Source organism: Amia ocellicauda, chromosome 9 (assembly GCF_036373705.1).
Source record: "Amia ocellicauda isolate fAmiCal2 chromosome 9, fAmiCal2.hap1, whole genome shotgun sequence".
Classification (NCBI taxonomy): Eukaryota; Metazoa; Chordata; class Actinopteri; order Amiiformes; family Amiidae; genus Amia; species Amia ocellicauda.
This window is the reverse complement of record NC_089858.1, coordinates 42,622,498-42,642,747: the sequence shown is the minus strand read 5'-3', so window position 1 is coordinate 42,642,747 and position 20,250 is coordinate 42,622,498. Positions and strand designations below refer to the sequence as shown.

At 39.1% G+C, this 20,250-nt stretch overlaps 1 protein-coding gene across 5 annotated transcripts in view; it reads right to left on the bottom strand.

Moving 5' to 3' along the window:
* gpat4 (glycerol-3-phosphate acyltransferase 4) overlaps positions 1-20,250 on the bottom strand; it is a 92,024-nt gene that overhangs the window by 70,692 nt on the left and 1,082 nt on the right. Inside the window, exons 2-3 of one of the 5 annotated variants that reach the window (XM_066714544.1) lie at positions 3,807-3,831; positions 2,940-3,043 (exon numbers count right to left, since the gene is read on the bottom strand). In XM_066714544.1, coding sequence (XP_066570641.1) covers positions 2,940-3,043; positions 3,807-3,819 — 117 coding nt within the window. In that variant the 5' untranslated portion in view covers positions 3,820-3,831. Of the gene's footprint in view, positions 1-2,939; positions 3,128-3,702; positions 3,832-20,250 lie in introns of all 5 variants that reach the window. The other 4 variants (XM_066714542.1, XM_066714543.1, XM_066714545.1 and 1 more) reach the window with 4 other exon arrangements.

Sequence of the window (20,250 nt, the reverse complement as noted above, 5' to 3'; positions counted from 1 at the left end):
ACCATTACTTCAAACGATGTTGTCTCCTCAAAATGTGTTCTGGACCGAGCATCACATTTGGTGCCGAAGCCCCACTCTCATCTCAAGCGCAAGGGGAGAGGAGAGGCTGACTGGCTGCGAGTGAGAGCTGCTTATTGCCGAAGCGACGGTGCAAAGCACATATCAATCTTTTATGTCTATTATGAGAGTACATATTTTTTCTTCATTCTGAAACTGTTGCAGGCCACATCAGTTAAGTTAATTAATGGGAAACACTACTGCACAACACTTTGCTGTAAAGATGACAGATAAATAAATAAAGCAGAATAACACGGGCATGCTGGCAAATGGGGGATATCAGTGTAATCATATCGGGGGATAGGAAGTTATCAGTGTAATCATATTTTCAAATACAATCTGGTAAAATGCCTGCTCACACGACAGTGCAATCGAGGGGCTTTTTATGATGGTTTTGAACATTGTTATATCGAACTTTCTTTAAATCTTAACTTAAGGCTAATAAAACTTTTGATCGCATAATTTATAAGATTAATTAAACGCATTCTAGCTCTTCGTAAAATCATTTAGTACTGGGCAGTATACAAATCAAATGTTTTAATTTAGATTAAACATGTGGGGCATCTGAAGTGTGGTTTAGTACTGCAACATTTGCGGGGCTATCCAAGGAGTAGACCCAACTCATCATTGCATGTGCAACAACGAATCGTTTTATGTACTATTACTGCAGTGCACACAAGTCTGACTGAAAACACACACGCACACTGACTTGTTCTTCTGCCTCCCTTCACCTTTTATGCCTCTCCCTACGCTCCTCCCCACCACACCACCTTTACACAGGGGGGAACAAATCACTTCTATGACCCTGTTCACACTTGAGATTTAGGCCGGCCCTGGTCAAAACTAGTCCCGCTTTTCGACACGGCCTAAATCTTTCGACCCGGCCTAATGCCGGCCTAAATGTAACTGTGAACGCGCCGGGCCCTTGGCCGGGTGAAAAGCGTCAGCGTGTGATGCAACTCAAGCCCCGCCCCCAGACTGCGTGTCTGAGAGACGCGAAATAAACAGAGTAAACACTGGCACCAACACAGCTGCACCGCTGCAGGACACAGTATTGTGTCTATATTGTTTGAATGTCATATCGATCTATAGCCTTAAATGTACTGAAACATTTCACTAGCTCACATCTTTATATATATTATTATAAAAGTCTAGGCTAAGTAATGAGTTATGATGTAAACAGTTCAAACTACTCGGTCGATTAAAATAAGTGTGTAGCTGGTAAACTTGCTATTGTTTGTTCTTGTATGATTGATAGTATGATTCAAGTCTGAAATTTAACAGTATGCATTTTACACGTGAAAATTGCCTTGTGAAATTGTGAACGGGACCATAACTTTATTAATTATCCGAATTTTGCTTTAAAACGATATAAATTAAACCGAAGCAGGTTTCCATTCAAATCAGTGCATTTTAATACGAGACCGGCTATTTACAATGCAATACGAAATGCAATTATATTGAGCTGAGCAGTACAAATCACAAATGTCGGCGTTAGAGGTAACAACTGGGACGATGCAGAAATGAAAGTGCTGTTTACAATGTGGATGAAGATAAAGTTAAAACAGAAACCGCAGGAAGTGCACAGTGCTGCTGTCTGATATCACTATAGACGCATCAGAGAGGCTGCTTTCAATGCATACGATTGCATACTAATGCATACGATTTCTTGTGATTTAATGCAGATGTCCTAATAAAGGTGCTTCGCTTTCGGGTGAATTGTATAACGGCACTTTTAGACTCGCAGAACCGAAGATAGACATTTGAAAAGGGAAATGTATGAATTAGATTCCCCATTGAACCAGCACATTTTAAATTATTTTAGAAAGCTTCGGCTGCAAAGGGATAAGATTACTTTCAAATAAAATATAGAACCGAACAATAGCCAATCGATGTTAATAAGTTGCGTTTATAAACACATCACATACACCTGTAAGCAGACAATGTCCTACGTCACTGGTTTGTTTGAGCAGATTTGTTTATTCCCGGCATGCATTTAATTTAGGCCGGCTTTTCGCCTGCATATGTGAACGCACTTAGGCCTCCTAAAACTGCAAGTGTGAACGGGGTGTCTGAAAAAAGCCGGCCTAAATTTGAGGCGGCCCAGGGCCGGCCTAATAAGCGTGAACGGGGTCTAAGTCACTTCGCTCTGTTTGTACATTCCAAACCGAACATTCAGAGCACATTGCGCAGAGCTGCGTTTCGGTGTTGTTCTTCGCCAAACACTGGATTCGCACCATTTGACAATGTTTTGGGGTCTAGATCACGCAAATCAATAACGCATCAACTATACGAACCAAACATCAGACAAGGGTCTTGTACTATGTTATATATTGTGGTTAATTATATATTTACTTTAAGTTTTAAAACATCTTTCTAATGACACTAAGTGAAGAAAATCCAAAATAGTGGCAGGGATGAGAAAAAAAACTTATTTGGTGCTTAAAAGCCATCTTAGTGAGGGTTAAAACTCAGTTGAATTGCTTTTATTTTTTTTAAATGTACATGTCTAAGCTAGTACAGAATCTTGCCTGATGAAGTCAGCGGTGTTATTTTTGGAAATATTAAAACACGTTTGACCTCCCTACATTGTCAATTTCAATTAACAACAACAAAAATCTATGAAATTGTGACGTGATATTTTGTCACAACTAAAATAAAAAAATAAAAATAAAAAATAAAAACTTGGAAATCCACGGTTCCACAGAAAATTCCTGCATAATTAAAATGTTAATGCAAAAGCCATTTGATAATGCATTTTCAAAGACTTCAACTGGTTCATGATGGACTTTATTCAAATACTAATGCAAACGTGAAAAGACACGCAATTTGATATCCTTGATCATATGCCATTTCCTGGGAAAAAATTCAAATACAAATACCTCAAATATCTTGAGCAGGGTCTTCATGTAGAGCCTACGAATGCCGAAGGATACCCCAAAGATGGCGGGCACGATGATAAAGACCAGAAGCAGGGTGAACCACACTGTGAAGGAAATGCCGAGCAGCATGCACACAAGGTTGTCAAAGGGGAAATAAATCCAGGCCATCTTGACGTCACTCTTGGGTTCTTTCGGCAGAAGGGAGAGGTTAATAAATAAAGGATTCCTGCTTCCGAGAATCAGTCTAATTCCCACTTTGAGATGTCAGCCTAAGGCCACTATCGCCTCAGATTCCTCAACCTTCATTGGAAAACAAGCTTCATTAAGACATCTGTGGAACCGATCTCTTTGCTCAAGAATGTATTAGACAGATCTCCATTTAGAAGTTGTCTATCCTGCAACTATCTGACATCCTACCAAAACAGGCTGAATCAGACTATTAAGTTGTCCGTTTTCTTGAATCACTGTGAAAAGCACAAGTAACTGCTTACGTATTAGAGACTTTAAGTAACTTTTTCGTTGCTGTGGCGCTCCATAAAAGCTTGCCAAAGAAAGAGGGGAATATTTTTTGTAACAAGACTGAACAGGTAGGCCTACTACATAAAAATTATATAGATTAAAAATAAAGTAAGAAGTGGGACTGTTGCAATACCAGTGTCAGAAACTGTTTTAAGTAATTAGTGAGGCAAGTTAAAACATGTAAAAAATACATTTTTCACTTTAATAAAGTGGTCCTCTTTGTTAGTTGAAAATCAAAAATTACATTCCAAGCGCAACTTCAGTCATTTCATTTATATTCTTCAGTTTGTTGAGGTAGGAAGGTCTATGCGAGTGAATACTATGTCACGCAAAGCCTGTATGGACAACCTGCAGGTAACATCTCCAATGGTGCCTGGAGTACAAAAAAAAAAAAAAAAAAAAAAAAAAAATTGGTTAGTCAAGGCAGTTTGTCAGATGTAACATTGTTAATTTCATATGGAAAAACCATAAATTTTCCAAAAACAGATCTGTTAAGGCTAATCAAACTTTTGATTTTATCATTTATAAAATTAATAAAACACATTCCAGCTCTTCGTAAAATATTTTAGGATTAGAATACCTGCTACCAAGTAGTAGGTTTCAGAACTCGCCCAGTGGTGTACAGGAAATTATTGTGGCCCCCCCGCAAGATCGAAGCACGATTTCCCCGCCCCCCTATTGAAGTTCAATGTAAGTGATTACACAGAATTTGACGCTTTTCCCAAATTTATTCAACAACAACATTTGCTGTATTAACATATCTACAAAACACATCCAAACATTAGGCTTGGTTAGCCTTTCGTATATTGAGCGCAAAGTCTCCATTTGAAGGACATTTATAAGTGCGATTCAATGGGCTGATTAGACTTAAAAACAAATACAGTAGCTAGATTCGTGCTGAAATGAAAATAGGCATATGTTACTCAAAATGACATTCATATTAAAATTGATCAAATGATAAAAGCTCACAATGGCCTTTAGGTTAGACCTAAAAGTTAAAACAAGCACGTCTCCAGACATTGTCCCTTCCAAACTACCCAATGACGGCCTTAAAATCCAGACTGCACGCACGTTGGCGATCGATACTTAGCACAGATAACCTAGAAAGTCTATCTTGTGACATGGTGCTCCTCAGATAAGATTTAACGAGTCTTAGTTTGGAAAAAGATCTTTCGGCATGAGCAACAATGACGGGCAGTGTGAAAAACTATTTTACCGATGTTGCCACAGCAGAACACCAGGTAGGATAGAGTGGTGTTTAATAAACAGAATTTGAGGAAGATCTCTTATCTAACCACATTCAATTTCCTTGATTGAGCTCCTCAGGGCATTTCTCAAGGATAGGATCTGAGCTGGGAACTCAGGTGATAGGTCGTCTTTATACTGTGTAGCCAAAGCATTTCCTGAGAGAAAGAGGTTTTCATCAGTGGCACACAAAAGCTCAGTGGGACACAGAAAAACAAATTGCTTTGCGACTTCGTTCATTCCGGTGAATCTGCGTGTCATTTGAGCAGCTGCAGTGTCTATGTATTGACAGAAAACAGACACCCTAAAATGTTCCTCCGCATTTTGAAGGCACTCATCTTCACATAGCTCGTCAAAGTGCTTTTTTGTGTGACTTGTGCGTTTCTCTGTAAAAGAGTTACCAGTACACCATGTGCATGCCAAATCGTGTCATAGTCTTTAACTCCTCAAACTGCCCCCTGAGATGAGCAATTCAAAACTCTCCATGGCCTTTTTAAGTCCAATGGCCTCTGAGCGCTCATTGTGACTGCTGCATCAGAAAGCAGCGCAATTTTAGTGAGGGCTTGTATTATATCTGCATAACAGAACTGCAACGAATGAATAGCATCGTGTCTGGCTGCCCATCTCATAGTACACAGCCTCTTGAGCGTTAGCTGGCCAGCTTTGGAGAGGTGTGAATCCAAAAGTTCCCACCTTTTAATGCTCACACTAAAGAACACAAACAATCTTTGCACAAAGTTGTAAAGGTTGTTCACCTCAGGAACATTTTGACAGGCATCATTTAAGACAAGGTTTAAATTCATTCACAGCACAGTGAATATATACAGCATTGGGCTCCCTGTCTGCTATTTGTTTCTGTACACTTGAGTACACTCCACTCATGGTACTCACACCATCACAGCCATGTCCCCTACATTTATTGATTTCTATCCCCTTACTTTCAATGAATCCACAATGCGTTTTTCCAGTCCTGCTGCACTTTGATCTGTAACATTATGAAAACCCAGGAAACTCTATTTCATTTTCATTTACGGAAATGGTGACATATCTAAACACCTGACTTAACTGGTCGACATTCGGGATATCCTGAGTTGTGTTCATAATTAGGTAATAGAATTCTGTGTTCTGGATCTCGTTCTGTATTTGCACCTGGACGAATCCTAGGACTTAGGTACGTTACTCTGCTTTCTCTATCCATAAGCTTTTGCAACACTGAGTCATATCTAGCTATAAGTTCGATCGTTCAAACGAAGTTTCCAATTCTATCCATCTCCTTTTCTGTGTGGCCTCGGAATGCGGAGTTAGATCAGAGAATAGAATTAACACCCGCAACCCGCCAAATGCACGTAGATTGTCAGTGGCAGGTAAATCTGTCAATTTTACCAGCCACTTTGGCAGGTAGCCAACAAGTGTACGGAACTCACCTTTTAATTTCTGATAGAGTATTTGTCGGTATGTTTTAATTCGGTACGAATTAATTTGTTGACGTTGTAGTGTTGGTATGTTACTTAATTTGGCAAACCACAATATAATGTTTTTTGAAAACATGGCATCTGGACAGTCTTCGGTCCAGGAGGACATATTTCATGGAGAGCAATGAAGCAGGAGTAAGGTTGTTAAGGATGTGGAAAAATAATGACTTTTAATTACTTTTCATAGTCATAATTACTGACTTTTTAATTACCTGGATTATAGTGTTTCAGAATTATAATATGACAGAAAAGGAAAGAGGACCGCAACAAACACATGAATACATACACTATGGAGGGTGATCAGTGCCAAAATTAAGATGGATGTGATTATGAACATGAAGATGAACATGATTATGAAGATGAACATGAAGAAAAAAAGAAATACAAGAGACACTATGAAATGTAGAAGCGCACTGAGAAAGGTGAATAGCAACGACAAACTGGAAATAAATATAATATTATATATAACTAATGAATGTATAAATAGATGAATAAATAAATAGATGAATAAATAGATACCTAAAAAACATCATCCATACATCATAATTTGGACCCCAAAAATTCCAGTGATGATTATGAAGATGAAGATGCAGACTTTTACAATGTTGGCATAGAAAGTGGTCGGAAGTCAGACGCAGAGCAATGGCGGACAGACGTGTTTCATATTGTATTTTGTTAGTTTTTATTCAGGAAAATTTACAGAGACACATCTACTCGCTCACACGGTATCTATAGATAAAGGGAGGTGTTAAATTAAGTCCTACATTTTACTCTATTGCATTAATGTTAGGCTTTATACAATGTATTGTGGAACACATACATATACAGATATAGGAAGGCTATATTCATAGCGTAACGACTCGGGAGTTCTGGCTGCGGCGGGGACTCAAACCCCGTTCTCCTGCGTCACAATCCAGATCCACCGCAGCACCTTTAGCCAGGCTCAACAGCGCTACACTATGTAGTGGTTAAGGCACACGATTGTGAGACTGGTATTTTTTGAGTCCGAATTTTGATCTATGGATGATGTTTTTTAGGTATATATATATATATTTAAAAAATATATGTATTTAATTTCATGGAGTTACACGGTTTCAGAGTATGGAGGACTATCCAAACTGAGATTTAAAATAAATACGCAGAGAAAATAAATACACGATTAAACAAATACATTTAGGCTTATCTATTTATTTATTCATCTATTTATTTATTTGTTTATTTCAACATTTATTTATTAATTCATTAGTTTCAACATGTATATATTTATTCCATTCGTCTCTTTGCTATTCACATTTCTCAGCGCACTTCTACATTTCGTAGCGTCTCTTGTATTTCTTTTTTTTTTTTTCAATGTGACAAAACATTGATCTCTGTCAGTCAGAGACAATGGGTGGTAGCCAGTGCCCATAATCATCTTCATAATCCTCTTCATGTTCATCTTAATTTTGGCACTGATCACCCTCCATATACACAGCCAGCTATTGCCATTTATTTTGTATTCGCTGGAACTCTAACGCACAGTTGTTTCCGAACACAGAGCGGCAGTCTGAGTGTGGTTTGGAGAGGAAAAGTAAATTGTTTAGTCAAGTAGATTGTATAAATTAGCTAGATAGATTGGTCTTATACAATTTGCATTTCACTGTTGTGACCGGAAAACATTGCCACATGGACGCTAATGTAAGGCATTTTCCTTGCAGCTCACATTGATAAACTGGCAATGTATAAAAGTATAAATGAAAACATATTGGTCGGTCATTTACAGCTGTAATTGCAAAATATTCCTTTAAAAACAAATAGTCACAACCATTATAGTTAATTTGAAATTGTGACAAACATTTTGTTTTAAGTTTGCCTTAATTGAAGTTAGCATTGTCTGTAGTTTGCCTAAATTGAAGTCAATTCAGTTTCAGCTGCTGGTGAAAGTAAATGGGTTGTAGAAAGGAGATTAGGTGTGTTAGGTGTGAATCTGGGGCAGGTAGACAAAAGCTACTTAAAGCAGCTGTTGAGAAAGAGCTGGGCTGTTTCTCGGTCACAAAAAGTTAAGCAGTTGACTAGGGATCTGAAACCAAGAGACTTAAGGGAAAAAATAAAAAAATAAAAAAATAAAAAAAAATCAGAAGCATGTGGCCACTACAGTGTAAGGTTTGCAGGATGATGAACTCATCCAAGAAGGTTTCATTTGTGAACGTTGTTGGCAGGTTGAAATCCAAGAGATCAGGGTTCGTGATCTTGAGGCTCAGCTTGTTGATCTGCACTGTATTAGGGATATAGAAGAATTGGTCAATCAGCCCATGAGAGAGATAGTGTGCATGCCAAAACCTAGGAGAGTTGAGATCATAGATCAGAAAAGTGGACAGAACTGTAGATGGGCTACAGGCCAAAGCTGGGGGGAATGCACTGGTCATGGTCCACATTGGAACCAATGGCATAGGAAAAGGTAGGGTAAAAGTTCTGAATGACAAATTTAAAGAGCAGAACCTCCACGGTAGTTTTTTCTGAAATACTTCCGGTACCACGTGCCAGACCAGGGAGACTGAGAGGCTGAGATTAGAAAGTTTAACACGTGGTTGAAATCTTGTTGTAGGGAAGAGGGTTTTAGGTTTATGGAGCATTGGTCTTTCCTTCTAGGATAGATGGCACCTATACAAACCGGACGGTCTACATCTAAACAGAAGGGGGGCTAATGCATTGGGAGAGCGTATGTGCAGAGTAATTGAGAATCTCGAGCTAATCTTAAACTAGGGACCAGGGGGACAGGGAGCTCTGACAATGGGAGATGTTCCACTAAGGAAAGAAAAAGGGAAACCACCTGTAGGAAAGTCCTGAAATGTCTGTACCTCAATGCCAGGAAAATAAGGAACAAGATGTTAGACCTAGAAGTCACAGTCCTGCATGTGACTATGATGATGTAGGAGTGACGGAAACATGGCTTACAGAAAATTATGGGGATGAATACAAGTTGAAAGGATACGCACAGTTTAGGAGGGACAGGTAACATTGAAGAGGTGGTGGGGTAGCATTATATGTCAAAAATGACATTCCGGCAGAAGAACTCAAATTAGATCCCAGTAAGGTATCTTTGTAGGTTAAACTTTTGAACAAAAGATCCGGAGGATTAGTGCGTTACAGACCACACAATTCAGATATTCAGCAAGATGTTGCATTGTACAATGTAATCAGGACTGCATGTAGCAAGGATGTGGCTGTTATAATGAGGGACTTCAATTTCCCAAACATAGACTGGGAAAGACCAATTGAGAAGCAGAAATAGAAATAGTTGAGATAGTAAAATCACTGCTTTAAAACTCAATTTGTCAGGGAACCAACCAGGAAGAATGCATGCACTGACTTGAACTTTTCAAATGACCAAGATAGAGTCAGAGGGACACTAGTTAGAGAACCAATGGCAAACTGTGATCACAATATGGTTAGCTTTGAGGCATTCTTTCAAAAAACAAGGACCAAGTCTAAAACAATGGTCTATAATTTCAGAAATGCAAACCTTGAAGGTATGAGGCAGCACTTAGAAGAGGTAGACTGGAGCACACTGGATACAGATTCAGTTGAAAATGGATGGTTATATTTTAAGAATATACTACTTGAGGCTCAGGAGAAATTTGTACCAAAACTTAGCAAATTGAGGACCAACAAACATTGACCAGAATGGTTTAACAGAAGTATGCAAACAAATATCAAGAGAAAGAAAATGTTGTATAGCACATACAAAAGGGATGGAGATACAAATACAAAATACAAGAGCTTTTTTCAATACTACAACAGCACAAGGTCTATAAAGGAGGAAGTGAAACAGATAAAGGGCAAAAACTGAAGTATCTTGGAAAACAAACAAGATGTGGCAAATGTCCTAAATGAGTATTTCACAGAAGTTTTTACAAAAGAAAAAAAACAGATAACATGCCACAGGTTAACAATCAGTCCAGTCAAACGCTAAGAGAGATCAGGATAAATGTGCAGGAAGTACGAAAGGGACTAGCAGAATTAAAAACAAACAAATCACCTGGGCCAGATAGTATATTTCCAACAGTATGTAAATAAATTAGGGAAATTATTTTTAGGCCACTAGCTATATTCCAAATGACAGTTAGAACAGGGGATGTGCCAACTGACTGGAAGATAGCAAATGTCATACCAATCCACAAGAAAGGGAACAAAACTGAGCCAGGAAATTATAGACCAATCAGTCTCACCTGCATCACCTGTAAAATGTTGCAACAAATGATGACAGAAAATAGAGGAGCATCTCAATGAAAACCATATTCTTGGAGATAGTCAACATGGGTTTAGACGAGGCAGATCATGTCTTACTAATTTATTAGAATTTTTTGAACATGCAACTGCAGCTGTAGATCACATGAAAGCATATATGATATGATATTCTTAGATTTTCAAAAAGCTTCTGATAATGTTCCACACCAAAAACTGATCCTCAAATTGGAACTTGTAGGCATTTAGAGTAATGTAAGTAGATGGATTATGAACTGGTTGATGTATAGGAAACAGAGGGTGTCGATATGAGGAGTTGCTTCTAACTGCAGTGAGGTTGTTAGTGAAGTTCCATAGGGATCAGTATTAGGGCCTTTGCATTTTCTAATCTATATTAATAATCTGGACTCTGGGATAGTTAGCAAACTTGTCACATTTGCAGATGATACTAAAATAGGTGGCTCAGCAGATACAATCTCGGCAGCACAGGTTATTCAAAGGGATAATATTCAGTTGTGGGCGAACACCTGGCAGATGAAATTCAATGTGGACAAGTGAAAGGTATTACATGCAGGTAACAGAAATGTCCACTATAATTACACTATGGGAGGAAAATAACTAGATGAAGTAGCACATGAGAAAGATCTAGGAATCTATGTAGACTCCTCACTTTCTCCATCCAAACGTGAGGAAGCAATAAGAAAGGCAAACAGAATATATACAGAGTATATTGTCAAAAGTGTAGAATTGAAAACAAGGGAAGTAATGTTAAGACTGTACAATGCACTAGTTAGACCTCATCTGGAATACTGTGTACAGTTCTGGGCTCCACACTTCAAGAAAGATATCGCCACTCTAGAGGCAGTTCAAAGAAGAGCAACCAGGCTTATTCCAGGGATGTCCTACTCGGAGAGACTGAGGGAACTGAATCTTTTCAACCTGGAACAGACGAGACTACGTGGGGACTCAATCCAAGTCTTCAAAATCATTAAGGGCATCGACCACCTCAAACCAGCGGTTTGTTTACATTGCGTCTTTGCTGGCATGCATCGTATTGACCAATTGTAACATCCTTTCCGTCTGTCATCATTCCTAGAGATTATATTTTTTACCCAACCACAGACCATGACCATGAATATCTAGCCAATTCAATGAAATCCTTTTAATAACATGCAGAAACCCAGAGAAGGGAGTAGCAGTGAAGAGGAAGAGGTGTATGAAGAGCGACAATGTGTAACCATATAATACCCCTTCTCATGTGTTAGTTTAATGTGTTTATATAGATCCCCATTAGTTGCCATGTTATTGCATATGTGATTGATTAATTTGAAAAAGATGCTCCGACACAGTCTCTACTAGCAAGTGTTATAATTCAATGCAATGTTTTGATCAAAGACCTTATACACCTGTTTTTTCTATCCAGATCCTTTTCCCTCATACACACCTGTCTCTATACAGGTGTGCAAATAGCTTTTGTTATGGTGATTGATTAATTACCTGAATACATGCCACGTTTTAACATGTTCACCACACATTTAACGCACCCTCATCCTTTTTTGGTGATGTTTGCCTTTGGCTGGTAAAAATACCAAGTGGCTGGTAAGTTTTTTCCTTCTACCAGACACAGTGGCTAATGGCCAAAAAAGTAAATTTTATCCTGCGATTTAGATGCAGCAAGTGTAAACGTTACATTTGCGATTCTTGTTAATACATTATTCCAAAAGTTCACCTCTTTTTCGTAGTCAGTGAATATTTGCGGGTCTATGGTTTGGTCTTGTTTCCATGTATCATACACTACACAAGCTTTCATGAGTGAGCGAGAGGTCTTGTGATCTTTTGCTTTTTGTGAAAGGCCCTGCCAGTCATTTATTACAACAGTCCATCCTAGGTTGTGGCAGGTGGCGGTTCTATCACCAAACCACCAACATGGTTCACAGTATACATGGTCCATTTTCGGTGAGTAACAGAGCCATTTACGAGGAATCTTAACTCCTTTTTGAGATGTTTTGTAGTAGAACTCTTTAGAAAAGCATCTACCTTTCTTATCTCTTGGATATGGACCTTCTGGTTTGCACGGCCCATTTTTAAGAATTCACTTTTTTGTGTCATCATTAGATATATCTACAGGGAAATCGGCCCAGTCAGTGGGGTGGCCTTTAGCAGACTGGCTATCGGCCGCAGTGTGTACCTCTTTATCAGATGATAAATAACATTACCCCTGATCCTGACAAATATCAGGAATACGTTAAGAAAATTTCCACTTCTACCCTAAATTGAATCCAAAAAACTAAACAAAACAAAAAACTGGGGGGTGGCATTTGGTTTGATTCTGTAAATTACTGCAATCTGAATTGGTTCTGTATTTATAAGAGACCCAGCCATTATGTAATCAAATTCCACTCCCACAAGGATGATTTTAACTCCAGAGGAGCTCTACTCTGTAGTTCCCATAAAGGAAAACATAGTATACACAGACTAGAGTGAAAAGTTCAAATTGAGATCGGGGTTTTCCAGCATAGAGGAAGTTTTGGCGCCCCTCAAAGAGGTTTTAGCGAGCGCCAAACGAAAATCACTAGCACCAAAATGATAAAAATCGAAAAAAAAAAAAAAAACATTTCAAATCCTCTCCGAATGCGTTTAAGGTCTGCCCTTTGCAAATCGTCCCGGGGGCGAGCCGAGCGTTCTACGTCATATTACTCTAATCCTGTCTCCCCCTAGGTGCTCAACGCTGCCACTCACGAAAAACACAGGTCTGTAGCTTTCGAATGAGCCTAGTTATGGTCATTTCCATATAAGCAGTGCTGAGAAATGGGTTTGTATTTTTTGGTGAGGAGAGAGGGGGGCCGTTTTCCATGCCCTGTTACCCAAATCCTGTCCCTCATTGGCCAGCGGATCTGTCATTCATACAGGGCAGGGCTGTAGCTTTCCAATGATACCAGACACACCCATATCCGATCAGGCTAGGCTGCGCTCAGCTGTGTGTTTTTATGAGTGCTCACAGACCACACATAGGGAAGGCCGGGGCCATACAGAATAACAGACACGATTTACAGAAAGCAGAAAGACGCGATACAGCAAGAAAACCAAATACAAAGTAGAAAAATGGAATCTGACACAAAAAATAAAACACCTTACCCTTCAGAAACAAATCATAGATGCTGAGTCTGTTTACAGCACTATGATAGCAACTGACAGTGCTAGAATAAAACACCATGGCAGCATGCTGGCTGGGATGAGTTACTGCATCAACATTGACAGGAGCTCTTGTAAAGAATAGCATGCTTCTACGTAAAGACTAAAGCAGGGGTCTCAAACTCCCGGCCAGCGGGCCATATGCGGCCCGCCAAGCAATTTCGTATGGCCCGCCACATGATCCCAATTATAGTGCAATCCGGCCCGCGAATAAATAAATAAATGTATTTTTTCTCCATTGGACTAATTTGTCTTGAGTAGTCTAATTAAATAGTTTTCTGTAGAACATGTCAAACATAGATCACTTCATTATAATATTCTCACAGATGCAACAATATGAGCACGAATACATACAACGGGACAGCAAAGTGCACAGGTAAAATGCAAATCACTCACAGCGAACAGCCGCTCAGCTCGCTAGAAAAAAAAAAATAGTTACTGTTGTATTGCCGAGTGTTTTAGAAGTGGCAAAAACTTGATTATTGAAAATGTCTCTTTCTAAAGCTAAGAGGAAAGTTGATCAGGAGCACAGACAGTTTCAAGAGAAGTGGACAACAGATTATTTTTTTGTGGAGTTCAATGGAAATGCCACCTGTTTAATCTGTAAGGAGAAAATTGCTGTTCTTAAAGAATATAACCTTAAGCGCCATTACTCAACGAAACACGCCGCACAGTATGAAAGTTACCAGGGAGAGGCGAGCTACACAGCTAAGCAAAGGGTTATATATGCATTAATTATATCAGATCCCAGGGTTTACAACACCGCCAGTTTCGTGCCTTTTTGGAGGAAATTGAGTCAGCATATGGTGATGTCCTGTGTGCTGGCTCAGCAGGGATTGTGTCTTGAAGAGGTTCTTTGATTTGAGAACAGAGGTGAAGACATTCATGGAGGAGGGCAGACTGCAAGTTCCTGAGCTTGATGACTCTAAATGGGTGATGGACCTAGCATTCCTAGTTGACATTACACAGGAGCTGAACACCCTTAATCTGAAGCTGCAGGGCCCAGGCCAGCTTGTTACCATATCTTTTGACAATGTCAAAGCATTCTCCATAAAACTGAGATTATGGAAAAGCCAGTTTACAGAGAAAAACCTTACCCATTTCCCAGCATGCAGGTTTTTTGTGTTTTTTTTATTTTTAGTACTTGAAGTGGCCCCCCTATACAAAGACAGTGGGGTCAGCGGCCCCCAGGTAATTTGAGTTTGAGACCCCTGCCCAAAAGTGACAATATTCAAAAGAATTATATGTTTCCCTGTTTAGTATTCTTTTTTACTTGTATATAGTTATTCTGGTTGTTGGTAGTCTAATATACTACCATGGCCTTGTCATATCCTCTTATTTAGTTAATAAAAAGAGGAGGGTGAAATGCCCTGAAGCAGGATGTGACCTCTGCAACTGACTGCCTCCCCTGTCCCAACCCGACACCCCTCTCCCTCAAACTCACTCCCCTCCACCCCTTCCAATGTTGTCATATATACATTTTTTTTTTTTTTTTACCAGTTTTGTTAATGGGGTTTCATTTATTCAAGCATGATAGGCATTTTTGTTTATCAAATGGTCAGAAATAACAAGAAAATGCATAGATTTTGTCATAACTCATTGCCTTTACTGTACACGGACCGATCATGAGACAGGCCCATTCTGAGCCAGGAAAAACCCTGGAGCTACATCCCTATTGATAGAGTGGATTCTTTCAATCAGTTGATCAAAACAGTGGATTTCTCCAAGATAGTGGAAGCTGAGCCAAGATGTTGCACTTAGGTTAATAGGGCCTGGACAGTGGGTTTAAACTTTTTGGGGCTTGACTGTGAAGCACCTATTAGGCCTTGGAACCCTAGAGATTTAGTATTTCCTGCAGGGGGTTTTGATATTCTCTTCTCCATGTGTAACAGTTTACCTTCTTTAAAAATATGCATTAATCCTGCAAAGCTTCCGCCACAAATCTATTGTGAATGGTGCTATATTAAAGATTGATATGTAAATTGCATATTTTTACCCATTACTGCATTTCTAATGATGTACTTATGTCCATATTTTAAAGTTGTGTCCATATACTGTCAGTCAGGCATGTGCACAGATAGTCCCCAGGTGTGCCCCTTTCTTTGGCTTGAGCACCTGCCCCACAAAATAGCACAATCCTGCTGTCAGTTATTCAGTTTTTATGTTATATATTTTATATATATAAAACAGAAAAATGGCAGCAGTTACTCTGGACTGATGAGTAAAAATTTGAAATATTTGGCTGTAGCAGAAGGCAGTTTGTTCGCCAAAGGGCTGAAGAGTGGTACATGAATGAGTGTCTGCAGGCAACAGTGAAGCATGGTGGAGGTTCCTTGCAAGTTTGGGGCTGCATTTCTGTAAATGGAATTGGGGATTTGGTCAGCATGACAACGACCCCAAACATACAGCAAAAGTAATTAAGAACTATCTTCAGCGTAAAGAAGAACAAGGAGCCCTGGAAGTGATGGTATGGCCCTCACAGAGCCCTGATCTCAACATCAAGTCTGTCTGGAATTACATGAAGAGAGAGAAACAACTGAGGCTGCCTAAATCCACAGAAGAACTGTGGTTAGTTCTCCAACATGTTTGGGCCAACCTACCTGCTGAGTTCCTTCAAAAAGTGTACATGTGTACCTAGAAGAATTGATGCTGTTTTGAAGGGTGGTCACTAGGGATGGTAATGATTAATCGAAGATCGATTAATTGTCGATAAGAGTTTGATCTACAACAATTAATTTGATCGACGTAGGCCATTTCAATTTAGTATCACGTAGGGACCGCAATTGGTTTAAAAAATACAATAACATTAACCTTCTGTGTTGTTTATTATAAAAGAGTTTACCCAACTTATTTTTCTACATATTTTTTTTTCTTCCTAATATTGGTATAGATCAAAGATCAGAGACACTTGTCTATCTTGCTCCGCATGTGTACGATTGGCCGATGAATACATTTTACAAATTTGCATTTAGTGAATTTAGATTTATGCAAAATAACTTAATTTGAATCTTCTTCATATTAATCGTAAAACGTCTGTAACTGGGTTTAAAACAAACTAAAAAAAATCACATGTAAACCCCACGCACTGAAGGGCTGCTCAGCTATGCGCTGCGAGTCCCGGCTCGCTGGAATTAATGTAAACAGGTGGTCCCCTGAAATGAGTTTGGTTATTAAGGTGGGCGGGGCTTTTGAGAAAGGTCAATTGTTGTTGGAGGGAAAGCTACCTGAAGAAGCTAGAGCAGTAAAATCCAAAGAAGGATGAAGCGAACAAAAAGAAGCGTGGTTTGGGATCACTTTGATTTAAAAAATGATATCTCCAGTACCTATCCCGTCACCTTCAGCCTAATCAACTCAACTAATGCGAAAAGAAGGAGACGGCCCCAGAGTCATTGAGTTTAAGAACAAAGTGCGCTCCTAATTCATCGATCGAATGAAGTTAAGCTATTTATTAGAGTATATTCATGAAATTTATTTAACTGCCTGCCTAACCTACTAATAGTCTATATTTTAAATACAGCCTAATTAAAATTGCTATATTAAATTTACAGTCATAACAAAATTGACTATTGATTTTTAATGATTTGTTTATACAGGTTCACTTGCACAAGTTGGCATCATTCCCACCGATGACTGCTTCCATGCTGGACCCTCGTCACAAGCACCTGAGCTTTCTTTCGCAAGAAAAAAGAACGGATACAAACACAAAGTTGGTTGAACTGGGGAAAACAGTGGACATGGCCACCCTACAAACTGAGAGCGATGTGGACGACACACACGCAGTCCGGGAAGTCTCAAGTCAGGCATCCGCTATGGCACTACTTCTGGGAGAGCAATACTCTACTAGCGCCAGTTCCATTGAAACAGAACTGGGATATTTCTGCAGGATATTCCACCATTGCTGGATGTAAATCCAACGGACTGGTGGAAGGTGAATGAAGGATGATTACTAGGCTATGGCAAGTAATCTGAGTCATAAGACACTATTTTAAATTGTTATACTTGCATTTGGATTTTCCTCATCCAAGGATGGCGAGTCCGATTGTCGTTTTTTAATAACGGAAAAAGGTTCTTGTTTTTACGGATCGTTTGTTAATATTTTATATGGTTGTATAAACTGTTCGTAGAATAGGCCTAATATCCACACAGCGCATTGTCGGCCTCATTTAAATGTAATACTCATCCAAAGATGGTGAGTCTGATTTTTTTTTTTTATTATTATTATTATTAAATATAGGTTAAAACACCTTATTTTTGATTAATCTTTTGACTCCATTTCCGTTTTAAAATATAATGTTTTCATGTTTAATCCAAAAATGAGGTAAGAGTGTTGCGCTCATTTTCTGATGTGGTTATCTACATGGTGTCAAATATGTCCACGTCTTGTTAAAATAAAGATTTTATTTATGAAAAAACACACATTGGAGATTTTCTGTCATAGGCAAACCGCCCCACACACACTTTTTAATAAGATTAATCGATTGATTGATCTTTAACGATATCGACAATCAAAATACATAACAATAGTGGTCCAACAGAATTAAACAAGATGACTGTGGATCGAAAGCAGCATTTATAACAGCTAAATCCTCCCAGCTCCCAGTTTAGTTTAGTTTAGATTGAACCTTCCTTTCACCAGGACTGCATTCTTAGAAATACAAGGCACTATTGTTTCAGTCAGGGCTAAGGACCACAAAGGAACCTCATCTAGATTAGAATAATGCTAGAGTGTACAGTACACTGCCTCTGGTACATCCTTGCACTATGGTGTGATGGCTTCACTAAGTAGGCTATTCAGTTGGTACTGATTCCACATTTTCAGATGTGCATTTTTACAATGAAAAGGGGAAACTGAGGCAGCAGTGGCTGAATTTAGTCTTTACAAAACAAGTTATTTCCACTTTTTGCACTGCTAAAAAGCAACACTGCTTACAGTGTTAGCTGACAGTCAATAAAATACATAACATAACTTGATAAAAAACCCAAGAGGCTGTCTTTTTTTCTTCATACACATAAAGCAAACAGATATATGCAGTACATTAGTGTACATTTATGAATTTAAAATTTTCACTAATCAAGAACTCTTGAATCAACCTGCAAAAAAGTAAGTTTCTACTTTTAGTTTATAATTTTGTAAATTTTACTCAGCGAGTCAGTAGACGTAAGTCATTAACTGTTAGTCGTATTGCTAGCAAAACATTATCAATTGAAACAGGATCACAAATTTTTCCACTTGACCTTTAATGATTCAACCAAAAACAAACTACTTTATAATTTAGAATATACACTCACCTAAAGGATTATTAGGAACACCTGTTCAATTTCTCATTAATGCAATTATCTAACCAACCAATCACATGGCAGTTGCTTCAATGCATTTAGGGGTGTGGTCCTGGTCAAGACAATCTCCTGAACTCCAAACTGAAAGTCTGAATGGGAAAGAAAGGTGATTTAAGCAATTTTGAGCGTGGCATGGTTGTTGGTGCCAGACGGGCCAGTCTGAGTATTTCACAATCTGCTCAGTTACTGGGATTTTCACACACAACCATTTCTAGGGTTTACAAAGAATGGTGTGAAAAGGGAAAAACATCCAGTATGCGGCAGTCCTGTGGGCGAAAATGCCTTGTTGATGCTAGAGGTCAGAGGAGAATGGGCCGACTGATTCAAGCTGATAGAAGAGCAACTTTGACTGAAATAACCACTCGTTACAACCGAGGTATGCAGCAAAGCATTTGTGAAGCCACAACACGTACAACCTTGAGGCGGATGGGCTACAACAGCAGAAGACCCCACCGGGTACCACTCTTCTCCACTACAAATAGGAAAAAGAGGCTACAATTTGCACAAGCTCACCAAAATTGGACAGTTGAAGACTGGAAAAATGTTGCCTGGTCTGACGAGTCTCGATTTCTGTTGAGACATTCAGATGGTAGAGTCAGAATTTGGTGTAAACAGAATGAGAACATGGATCCATCATGCCTTGTTACCACTGTGCAGGCTGCTGGTGGTGGTGTAATGGTGTGGGGGATGTTTTCTTGGCACACTTTAGGCCCATTAGTGCCAATTGGGCATCATTTAAATGCCACGGCCTACCTGAGCATTGTTTCTGACCAAGTCCATCCCTTTATGACCACCATGTACCCATCCTCTGATGGCTACTTCCAGCAGGATAATGCACCATGTCACAAAGGTCGAATCATTTCAAATTGGTTTCTTGAACATGACAATGAGTTCACTGTACTAAACTGGCCCCCACAGTCACCAGATCTCAACCCAATAGAGCATCTTTGGGATGTGGTGGAACGGGAGCTTCGTGCCCTGGATGTGCATCCCACAAATCTCCATCAACTGCAAGATGCTATCCTATCAATATGGGCCAACATTTCTAAAGAATGCTTTCAGCACCTTGTTGAATCAATGCCACGTAGAATTAAGGCAGTTCTGAAGGCGAAAGGGGGTCAAACACAGTATTAGTATGGTGTTCCTTATAATCCTTTAGGTGAGTGTACATAGATTACTAACAGTCTATCCAAAATTGCATTTTTAAAAGTACCAATTGTATAGCAATCTGCATATTAGTATTTAAGAAAAAACTGCATAAACAAACTGTAAGAAAAAAAATGTACTTTGCAGACAACTGAAACACTTTTGTTTACAAAGCA